Source organism: Lathyrus oleraceus, chromosome 6 (assembly GCF_024323335.1).
Source record: "Lathyrus oleraceus cultivar Zhongwan6 chromosome 6, CAAS_Psat_ZW6_1.0, whole genome shotgun sequence".
Classification (NCBI taxonomy): Eukaryota; Viridiplantae; Streptophyta; class Magnoliopsida; order Fabales; family Fabaceae; genus Lathyrus; species Lathyrus oleraceus.
The window spans coordinates 35,795,211-35,806,636 of record NC_066584.1 but is presented as its reverse complement, the minus strand read 5'-3'; the positions used below and the strand labels follow the sequence as shown (position 1 = coordinate 35,806,636).

The following is an 11,426-nucleotide window of genomic DNA, read 5'->3' as shown; positions in this document are numbered from 1 at the left end:
AGGTCTAAATGTTGATTTTGATGAGGTTTGTGGCCGAATTCTAGGCAGAAATCCTATCCCTCTAATTGGTGAAGTCTTTTCAGAAGTACGTCGCGAAGAGAGTCGTCGGCAAGTGATGCTTGGCAAAAATACAGCAGTTGTCCCTCCACCAGTTGAAGGATCTGCCTTAGCAATTCCCCATGGCAATCGTAAACCACTTCCTAATCAACGAGGTGGAGACAAGACTCATTTATTTTGTGACTACTATGGGCGCAATCGCCACACTCGGGAAACTTGATATAAACTACATGGACGACCAAACCATGGCAAGGCTGACAAGTTTGGGGACCGTCTTATGCCTATGGCCAATGAGGCTGATACGTATCCATGTGCGAAGGAGAAAATGGATAACCTTCTTAAGTTTCTAAAGTTCAACTCATCTCTTAATATTCCTACTGGAGCTGTGGCACAAACAGGTAAGGATTCTTGGGCACTATCTGCCCACAACCACTCTAACCCTTGGATAATAGATTCAGGGGCATCTTAACACATGACTAATTGCTCTCATCTATTCAATTCCTATTTTCCTAGTTCAGGTTTTGAAAAAGTTAGGATAGCTGATGGTAGTTATTCAAGTATTGCAGGCAAATGCAGCATAAAAATTTCAGAGCAAATCACTTTGCAATCTGTTTTACATGTTTCTAAATTCGCTTGTAATCTTCTATCTGTTTATAAATTATCCAAGGACACTAATTGTTCCGTTCTTTTTCGTCCCTCTACTTGTGTGTTTCAGGACCAGAACTCGGGGAAGACGATTGAAACTGCTAGAGAGATGAATGGACTATACTACCTTGATGGAATTCAGTTTGGCAATACAACGTTTTTCGGTTCAAACAGTACAAACTCATCTCCTGTTTCATATCAAGTTATGTTATGGCATAAAAGATTAGGTCACCCTAGTTTTTCATATCTTAAGCATTTATTTCCTGGTTTTTTCAAAAGAAATAAATTTCTCACAATTTCATTGTGAAGCTTGTCACTTAGCTAAAGATCATCGTGTGTCTTTTAAATCAAAAGCCTATTCTGCTTCCAAACCTTTTTATTTAATTCATAGTGATGTTTGGGGTCCTTCAAAAATTAAAACCATGTCTGGAAAAAAATGGTTTGTGACATTTATTGATGATCATACACGGTTGTGTTGGGTTTATCTCATGGAAAAGAAATCAGAAGTTGAACAAAGATTTTAAGATTTTTTTAACATGATTAACAATCAATTCCAAACCAAGATTGACATTCTAAGGTTTGACAATGACCCTGAATATTTCAACAAATACTTAAGTACATTCCTTGTAACTAAGGGGATAATTCATCAATCCACTTGTCGCGATACTCCACAACAAAATGGTATTGCTTAAAGAAAAAATAGACATCTCTTCGAAGTTACTAGAGCTATTATGTTTTCTATGAATGTGCATAAGTATCTTTGGGGAAATGCTTTATTAACTGCTTGTCACCTCATCAATCGAATGCCATCTCGGGTGTTACAATATGAAAGTCTTGTACAAGTGTTACAAAACAATTTTCCTACATCCCGTATTTATTACGGATCTTCCCCTTAAAAAATTTGGCTGTCTCCGTTATGTTTACATCCCCAATGCTTTTCGTTCTAAGTTGGATCCTAAAGCCGAAAAATGTGTTTTTATTGGCTATGCACCCAATAAAAAGGGATACAAATGTTATAACCCAGTTACAAACAAATTTTTTGAAAGCATGGATGTTCACTTTGTTGAAAATCAACCTTTTTTAAAAATTCTCTTCAGGGGGAGAGTCAATTTAATAATAAAGAAGATAATTTTTGGGAAACTTTGTCTGCTCTAGATGATATTGTGACTACAAATCACCCAAGTGCTAAGATAATAGAATCTGAAATAGGGGGAGAAACATTGATTAAGGATGATAATCCTGAACTTAAAGTGTATGTTCGGAAAAAATTCCACAAAGGTGGTGCAAACCCTATTGTCTCTCTAGTAGAAATCCAATCTGATTTATCAAGTGAAGGTCCTACAGATAATCTGCCTTCTAGTTCTTCATATGGTAATCCTTCTTACTCATCCAATGATTTATCTGATTTGTCTTTCCCTGATATTAATCTTCCAATTTCTGTGAGAAAAAATATTCATGACCTCGATGTCCCAATTGCTGAGAGGAAAGGTTCTCGTATGTGCACTAAACATCCTATGTCTAATTACTTGTCATATGACAAACTATCACACATCCACAAGGCATATGTGTCTAGGATTTCTAATTTGTTTGTGCCCAGAACTATTCATGAAGCATTAAGTGATCCGAATCGGAAATTAGCGGTGAAAGAAGAGATGGATGCTCTAAACAAAAATAACACTTGGAGTATCACTGATCTACCACAAGATAAAAAAGGCAGTAGGGTGTAAGTGAGTCTTTATAGTGAAATGCAAGGTTGATGGAAATGTGGAAAGATACAAAGCGAGATTAGTAGAAAAAGGATTTACTCAAACTCATGGTATTGATTACCAAGAGACTTTTGCCCCGGTTGCTAAGATCAATTCTATCAGAATTCTTCTTTCTCTTGCAGTAAATTTCAACTGGACATTATATCAATATGATGTTAAAAATGCCTTCTTAAATGGCGAATTACATGAAGAAGTATATATGAGTTTACCTCCTGGATTTGAAAAAAATCTTGGAAGAAACAAAGTATGTAGATTGAGAAAATCCTTATATGGATTGAAACAATCGCCAAGGGCCTAGTTTGAGAGATTTGGAAGTGTTGTTAAGAGACATGGTTTCACCCAAAGTCAAGCAGATCACACTATGTTCTTTAAACACTCATGTGAAGGTAATATTGCTATCTTAATAGTGTACGTTGATTACATTATTATTACAGGAGATGACGTCAAATCAATTAGTGATCTGAAGAGAAGACTTGAGGCTGAGTTCGATATCAAGGACCTTGGAAAGTTAAAATTCTTTCTTGGGATGGAGTTCGCAAGATCTAAAGAAGGAATTTTTCTCAACCAGCGCAAGTATATACTCGATTTACTCACAGAAACAGCGATGACAAGGTGTAAAGCAATAGAAACACCAATGGATCCCAATGTGAAACTAAAGCCAGTTGCTGAAGATGAAATAATAGATAGAGAACGTTATCAACGATTGACTGAAAGACTAATTTATCTGTCACATACAAGGCCAGATATAGCCTTTGCAGTAAGTGTAATAAGCCAATTTATGCATGCATCAGGGGCAACCCACTTTAAAGCTATTTTCAGAATATTAAGATATTTGAAAGGTACTCCAAGAAAGGGGCTGATATTCAGAAATAAAGGACATATACAAGTTGAAGCCTATATTGATGCTAATTGGGCTAGTAATATAAATGATAGAAGGTCTACCTCAAGATACTGTACTTTTGTAGGTGGAAATCTAGTTACATGGAGGAGCAAAAAACAAAATGTTGTAGCCAGGAGCAGTGTAGAAGCTGAATTCTGATCTGTGGCCCATGGTTTTTGTGAAGTATTATAGATCAAAAAATTCATGGAAGAATTGAAGTTTTTTGGCCCAACTCCAATTAAAGTTTACTGCGATAATAAGGTTGTTATTTCTATTGCCCATAATCATGTCCTACATGACAGGACGAAGCATGTTGAAGTGGACAAGCATTTCATCAAAGAAAAAATTGACAGCAGTGAGATTTGTATGTCCTATATACCCACCAAAAGTCAAGTAGCAGATGTTCTCACAAAGAGTCTTTCAAAGAGACTGTTTGATAACATGGTGTACAAGCTTGCTATGAACGATATATTCATGCCAGCTTGAGGGGGGGTGTTGAATATTAGCACAAAATCAAAATAGATTATGTCGTACAACTCATTATGGCTGAATTTAAATTGTAATTAAATAGTAATTAACTGTATTATTCTATTCTTACCTTATTTAGGATTAGCATTTATAGGGAGAATAATTATCCCTATTTCCTAGTGTAATTCATATTCTATAAATACCTCCTATGTACTGTGTTACAGGATATACAAAATAGAAAAGCATATTTATATAGTCATAATATAGGTTTCTGCATAATTTTGTTCACCACAACTACATTGTGATATATATTGAATATGGAGTTGAAAGCATACATCAAACATCCCACCATTTTCTTGTATATAGTGTGTACTTATCAAAAAGTACAAGTGTGTATGGTATCCCTATGCGGGTAGGGGATATTTAGAGGCTTTAGTAGATTATAATAGTTTGGAGTTGCTCGTGGTGGCGACATGCCCTGTTTGGTGATGGTTATGGTGTTTACGGTGGTATGAGAGGGTCAACTCATGTGCGGTGAGAAGCTTTGTGTGTTTCGGCGATGAGAGGGTCAACTCATGTGCGGTGAGAAGCTTTGTGTGTTTCGGCGGTGTGTTAAGGGTATAATGATATAACCTTTCTCCCGTTTAGGGAATAGGTATTTATAGAAGTCCCTTGGACCTAAGGTTTTCTAAGACCAGATAATCGTTCACTCAGTCAATGGGGAATAATTGAATCCCTATTTCCTAGGGAGACGTGGACTAGTCAATTGACTCTGATTTTCTTTCACCCGAGAAACGTCTTTTTTCCATGACAAGGCGATTAGGGGGCTTTTAGGGCATGACGATTCCTGATGGTAGGAGATGTATAGCTATCGCCCCTCCTGAAGATCACCATTCTCCCACCCTTTACTATTAGGTCATAAATTTTGGGGGTCAAACATAAGGGAGCATTTATATTCATTGGGATCTTTCTTTATGAGCAACACACCTTGTGAGAGACACACTACATATTCACCCAAAATTTTAAGGTGATAGGTGTGTGTGTTCTCTCACTTATAAATGCTCAAGTCTCTATTTTTCTAATCAATGTGGAACTTCTCCATACAACACTTCCAACTCACTTATTTTTCTCAACAATCCCCTTCCAATGTAAGTCTATACATAATGCCCCCCCTCAAGCGGAAGCTTTTTCATCCACATACATTTGTATAGACGTTGACACTTTTTCAATGGGACATGCCTCCTACCCACCACCGTGTAGGGAGGACTTTCGATACAAGTGGGTCAGTCTTTGACTTGAATCAATGACTCATGATACCACTGTTGGATCATAAATTTTGGGGGTCAAACATGAGGGAGCATTTACATTCATTGGGATCTTTCTTTATGAGCAACACACCTTGTGAGAGACTTCAGCCGTGTATGACTTTGGGAGAGACTCCAATATAAAGTCTTTCACATTATATTGGACCCCAAGAGACAAGACTTTTAAATAAAGTCTCTTGGGGTAGACTTCAGCCGTGTCCAATGTGCGAGACTTTATATTGGACCCCGCTCGAGGAAACTTCAAATTCTTCAATCATGAATTTAGATAAACTTGTTCGATGAGACTCTTAGTCCCTCGAATTAAATTATATGTTGAGTCTGACTGATGAGACTACAAATTCCTCAGGCAAGATGTTGAACCTCTCAGACAGGACTTCCATCAATCCCTCAGACAAGACTTTTAAGTTAAATCTCTAAGATTAAATTTCAATCGCGTCCCTTAGGCAAGACTTTATGGAGTTAATTAACTGCCAAACACAAATTAAGTTCATTGAGGGAAAGGAGTTGTTGGTGTCTCTTAGGGAAGAAGATTAAGGCGACAAAACCTCAATTTAGGAGTTGTCATGTTTACCCACAGAGAAAATAATTAGGGGTGGCAAAACGGGCTCGGCCCGCTGGGCATGCCCGTTTTGCCCGCACTTCTGTGCAGGGCGGACCAAGGATTTAGGCCCCCACCCTTAAATGTGTCAGTCCCGCCCCGCCCCGTTTTTTTCGCGGGCTTTTACGGGCACGTGTATTTACATAAATTTTTGCATTTTTAGACTTAAGGAGTGCAGTGCCCACGGGCTTTCCCCGCCCTCACTTTTTTGCGGGGCGGGTCTAAGTTTTAGGCCTACATCCTCAACTATGACCGTCCCGCCCAGCCCCGTTTTTTTTGCGGGCTTTTACGGGGCGGGCCTAAACGGGGCGGGCATGCCCGTTTGCCACCCCTAAAAATAATAGAGTAGCCGACCTTATAAAATAATGGTTGTGAAATTATATTTTTTATGTAATTAATAACATTTAATTTTTTTGCAAAAGCTACGTGTCATGTATAATAAATATAAATGGTAAACGAATTGAATATTTTAAAGAAGAGTCAACTCTCAGAATCATCTTTTCAGCTCTTCATATATAAATTAGTAATTACTTCTCAAATAATCTAGCATGGAAGATACATCAATAGTGACACTATCTTTTTCAAAACCTATCCTTACAATGCAATTTCAAAGTCATAAGAAGGCGAAAACAAATTAATCAAATAATAATAACTTACATAACCCAAACTTTATCAATGTTCACACACACACACCAACACCATTATCTTCAACTCACAAATCATTACTATTATTATATATAGATCCATTTGTATTGCACAGTTTGCACCATACAAATTTTCCATTTCCTTCTGATTCTCCAAAATTCAATCAAAAATGAATCTGATATGTTCAACATGCTTTCATGTTTTCCTTCTCTTTGCTGCTACACTAACACTACTATGTCTCCAACATAAGAATACCGCTAGTGCCTTGGGAAATGACACAGACCAGTTGTCATTACTAAGATTCAAAGAAACCATAGTAAAGGACCCTTTTGATATTTTGAAATCTTGGAACACTTCAACTTACTTTTGCAACTGGCATGGAGTCACGTGCAGTCTCAAGCATCAAAGGGTCACTTCTTTGAACCTACAAGGGTATGCCTTACTTGGATTCATACCACCTGAAATTGGAAACCTCACCTTTCTGAGATATGTTAACCTTCAAAACAACAGCTTCTATGGTGAAATCCCACAGGAAATTGGCCATTTGTTCAGGCTGCAGGAGCTGTATCTGACCAACAACACATTAAAAGGTCAAATTCCAACAAACTTGTCTAGTTGTTCAAACCTCGAGAGATTGAGTTTAACAGGAAACAAACTAGTTGGAAAGATACCAAAGGAGCTTGGCTATCTAACTAAGCTAGAAATTCTATCTATTGGCATGAACAATTTGAGTGGTGAAATTCCTGCATCTATAGGAAATCTTTCATCTCTTAGAGTTCTCACTTTAGGAATCAATAATTTGGAGAGAAATGTACCTAAAGAGATAGGCTATCTGAAAAGCTTGACACATATCTCTATTGCATCCAACAAACTATATGGTGTGCTTCCGCTTGCATTATTTAATATGTCATCTCTCACTTTCTTCTCAGCTGGTGTCAACCAATTTAATGGCACTTTACCTGCCAACATGTTTCTCACACTCCCTAATCTCCAACAATTTGGCATTGGTATGAATAAGATCTCGGGCCCTATCCCGATTTCAATATCGAATGCGACACAACTGATGTTATTTAACATCCCTAGGAATAACTTTGTGGGAAAAGTTCCAACTGGAATAGGAAATCTCAAAAACATCTGGTCCATTGCCATGGAATATAATCATCTAGGGAGTAATTCATCCAAGGATTTGGATTTCTTGACATCTTTGACAAATTGCACAAATTTACAAGTGTTGGATCTGAATCTAAACAACTTTGGTGGTTCTTTACCAAACTCTGTAGCTAACTTTTCAGGTCAATTAAATCAGTTTTACATTGGTGGAAACCAGATTATCGGTACTATCCCTTCAGGATTAGGAAATCTCATCAACTTGATTGGCTTTGACTTGGAGTTCAACCTTCTCTCAGGCTCCATTCCAACTTCTTTTGGAAATTTTGAAAAGATACAATCATTGACATTGAATGTAAACAAACTTTCAGGAAAGATTCCATCATCAATTGGCAACCTTACTCAGTTATTTCAACTTGACCTGTCAAACAATATGCTAGAAGGAGGCATTCCTCCTAGTATTGGAAATTGCCAAATGCTACAATACTTGGACATATCAAATAACCACCTTAGTGGAACCATTCCTTGGCAAGTCATTGGTCTTCCTTCTTTGTCATTGTTACTCAACTTATCCCACAATTCATTAAGCGGAAGCCTGCCCTTTGAAATTGCCAACCTGAAAAGCATCAATAAGTTGGATGCTTCTAAAAACTTTCTGTCTGGTGAAATTCCTGCAATAATCGGACAGTGCATAAGTTTGGAATATCTTAACTTACAAGGGAATTTTTTCCAAGGAGCCATGCCTTCATCTTTGGCTTCATTGAAAGGCCTTCAATATTTAGATTTGTCACTGAACAACTTGTCAGGGTCAATTCCAGAAGGTCTAGACAGTCTTCCTGTTCTAAAGTACTTGAACATTTCTTTTAACAGGTTAGATGGTGAAGTACCAACAGAAGGTGTGTTTAGAAATGAAAGTGCGATATCTGTGAAAAACAACAGTGACCTTTGTGGTGGTATTACAGGGTTACATCTACAACCATGTGTTGTCAAAGATAAGGCACAAAAAGACCAAAAGGATTGGAAGATAATAGTAATAGCAATTTGTGTGGTTGTTTTTCTTCTTTTGTCATCTTTCTCTATTGCAATCTTTTGGAGTAAAAAAACACACTTGAGAACTTCCAATTTTTCATCAACAATAGATCACCTTCCAAAGGTCTCATACAAAACACTTTATCAAGCAACAAGTGGATTCTCTTCCAACAACTTGATAGGATCTGGTGGTTTTGGAGTTGTATATAAAGGAATTCTTGAGTCAGAAGAAAGAGTTGTTGCTATAAAGGTCTTGAACCTTCAAGTCAAGGGAGCGCACAAGAGTTTCATCGCTGAATGTAATGCACTCAAAAGTATCCGTCATAGGAATCTTGTCAAGATTCTAACATGTTGCTCAAGTATGGATTACAGTGGTAACGAATTCAAAGCTTTAGTTTTTGAATACATGGAACATGGAAGCTTGGATAAAAGACTGCTTCCCGGCTCCGAAATCGAAGATCAACCAAATTTGAACCTTCTTCAAAGACTAAATATTCTCACAGATGTTGCTTCTGCAGTACACTATCTACACTATGAATCTGAGCAGCCAATCATTCACTGTGATTTAAAGCCAAGCAATATCCTTCTTGATAATGACATGGTTGCTCATGTGAGTGATTTTGGACAAGCAAGACTTCTATGTGCCATCAATGGCATCTCTGATCTACAAACTAGCACAATTGGATTCAATGGAACAATTGGATATGCCCCTCCAGGTATAGTTCGATACCATTCAATTTATGTTTTTAAATTCGTCTGGTAAACCAAAAAGTCCCACATTTCTGGGGAATCGAGTATTAGTGTAGTTTCTAAACATTCACTCTCCTCAACTCACTGACGAGCCTTTTAACTAAGGACATAACCATGAGAGTTTGTACAAGACCTAAAGTGGACAATACTTCGTAAAAAGAAGTACAGTGGACTTGAGGTCGGAACAAAAATGTATTTAAATTTTATTTGTATGCCTTATAAGCAACATGTTTAATTTTTGTATGGTTAACCCTAAAGTACATAATTTTCAGAGTATGGAGTTGGATGTCAAGTTTCAGCAGAGGGTGATGTGTATAGCTTCGGAATCTTTTTACTGGAAATACTAACCGGAAGAAAACCAACAGATGAGATGTTTACAAATGGTATGAATCTGTACTCTTTTGTCGAGGTTTCACTGCCAGATAAAGTGTTAGATATTGTAGACTCGACTCTACTCCCAAGAGAATTGAAACAAACAACAGTATCAACAACAAGAGATCAAAACCTAAGCCACTTGCATCCTAATGATTTGAAGAAGTGCTTACATGAACTTTTTCACATTGGACTTGCTTGTTCAGTGGAGTCGCCGAGAAAGAGAATAAATATGAAAGATGTCATCAGGGAGCTAGATGTAATTAAAATTGCTCTTTCTAGGAAGTAGATCAATTGAGACTTTTTGACAATTGCTTCCCATGCCACTCATTAGGCTTTCTTTAATTTCTCTTCTTTATAGATTGTGTGTTCCTCTGCTAAGTTTTAAGTGACAGTGTTGCAGCTATAACACTAAGATTTAATAGCCTGATAACCTATGAAGCACGGACGCTCCGACACTGATATGGTGACACCGATAATAATTTGAAAAAAATGAATAAATTAAACGTAATCACAAGTGTCAGTGCAGGTGTCTGACACCAGCACAGACACGCCTTTTTTCAGAGGTGTCGGTGCTACATAGCTGATAACAATCTATGTATTTATTTTGGTGATTATAAGCAAAATCATATTTGAGCTTTCTTTTCACAATAAATGGAAAATGCCTAGTTTGTTCTACATGAAGCTTGATGCAAGAAAACCTATGTGTTTAATGCTATAGTAGTAGAATTACTTAGGTTATTTCAAACACAAGTAAATTTTGAATATTTAAATTGAAAATAAAATGAAACACAGTAGATAAAACTAAAAAAAAAAATTAATCAATAGATAACATGATTCAAAAATCATAACTACCTGTCTCAAAGCTTATTCATGATCATGAATGTAGTTTGAATCACAACCAGATTTCTTGCCAGAGGCTTTATGGTTCACCTGCACTTAATATCAAGAAAGGGAATTGTAAATGTCAAAATAAACTCAATGAATCTAAAGAAACTAAAAATTGCTCATACAAAACTGTGTTTTACTTTAATCTTCAAACCTTTCATGAAACCATATGTGGTTTGCTCGCGAGGATGACCAGCGGGCAACACGGCGGTGGTGAAAGGGGATGTTTCGCGGAGAGAGATGAAGGGAAGTCGAGTTGTGGTGGAAAGGTTTTGGAATGAAGCAAAATTGAAGTTAAAGTGTGAATTTTAGTGCTGTTGAATTTTCACTTTTAAGTTTTTATAAGAATAATATAATAAAAGGATAATTAGCAACATATCATCTCATTCTCGTTTGAGCATGCAAATCCGTGTTCTAAAGAGAAAGAGAAGCTCTTCTCTCTCTAACTAACTTACGCGCCGGTGCGGAGTGGAATGGAGCCGAGAGAATCTTTTGTTCCATTATTTGAAAATTTTAGAATAGAATAAGGACAAGTTGTTTATTCTGTCAAAAAGACATGTTTTCTCTCTAAATTAGGAATGATAACATAACTCAATGAGAATGTATTCATTCAAATTCCTTCTAAGAAAAATTCGTTTTGATTAAGTTTGAGTTTGAGTTTTTCCAGGCTAATAATTGAGACACTAGTATCCACCTAAATTTTCCCGGTTATTTTATTATATATATTATTATTTAATTTTGATAATTTAAAATATTAAATATGTGATCAATATTTTGATATTTTGATTTGTATTAAGGATTTAATGGTAATGCTCTGACAATTTAAAAAAGTTGTACACTGTCATCCAATACAAATATATTATTTTGTCATGTTATATAAGTAATTTAAAATTTTC

The 11,426-nt window shown here is 36.6% G+C and overlaps 2 protein-coding genes and 1 long non-coding RNA gene across 3 annotated transcripts; 2 read left to right on the top strand and 1 right to left on the bottom strand.

Annotated features, from left to right (window-relative positions):
• Positions 1–340: 340 nt before the first annotated feature.
• LOC127093870 (uncharacterized) lies at positions 341–3,507 on the top strand. Its single transcript, XM_051032768.1, has 4 exons — positions 341–455; positions 576–904; positions 1,800–2,196; positions 2,903–3,507. Exons 1-4 carry the CDS (start codon positions 341–343, stop codon positions 3,505–3,507), a joined length of 1,446 nt encoding a protein of 481 aa, XP_050888725.1.
• Positions 3,508–6,358: 2,851 nt separating this feature from the next.
• Positions 6,359–10,139, top strand: LOC127093576 (putative receptor-like protein kinase At3g47110). The gene is made up of 2 exons (XM_051032526.1): positions 6,359–9,236; positions 9,543–10,139. The coding sequence occupies exons 1-2, from the start codon at positions 6,554–6,556 to the stop codon at positions 9,929–9,931; spliced, it is 3,072 nt and encodes a 1,023-aa protein (XP_050888483.1). The 5' UTR covers positions 6,359–6,553; the 3' UTR covers positions 9,932–10,139.
• On the bottom strand, positions 6,817–10,991 carry LOC127093577 (uncharacterized). Its single transcript, XR_007792584.1, has 3 exons — positions 10,685–10,991; positions 10,498–10,575; positions 6,817–6,952 (listed from the first exon to the last, which is right to left on the bottom strand). It is a non-coding gene; the product is annotated as an uncharacterized LOC127093577 (long non-coding RNA).
• Between the last annotated feature and the right edge of the window lie 435 nt (positions 10,992–11,426).

Coding starts and splice junctions, on each gene's coding strand:
- LOC127093870 (XM_051032768.1), top strand. CDS start 341: ATGGCCAATGAGGCTGATACGTATCCATGTGCGAAGGAGAAAATGGAT. Junction 456..575: donor TGGAGCTGTGGCACAAACAG/GTAAGGATTCTT, acceptor TTCCTAGTTCAG/GTTTTGAAAAAGTTAGGATA. Junction 905..1,799: donor CATCTCCTGTTTCATATCAA/GTTATGTTATGG, acceptor AATTCTCTTCAG/GGGGAGAGTCAATTTAATAA.
- LOC127093576 (XM_051032526.1), top strand. CDS start 6,554: ATGAATCTGATATGTTCAACATGCTTTCATGTTTTCCTTCTCTTTGCT. Junction 9,237..9,542: donor AATTGGATATGCCCCTCCAG/GTATAGTTCGAT, acceptor CATAATTTTCAG/AGTATGGAGTTGGATGTCAA.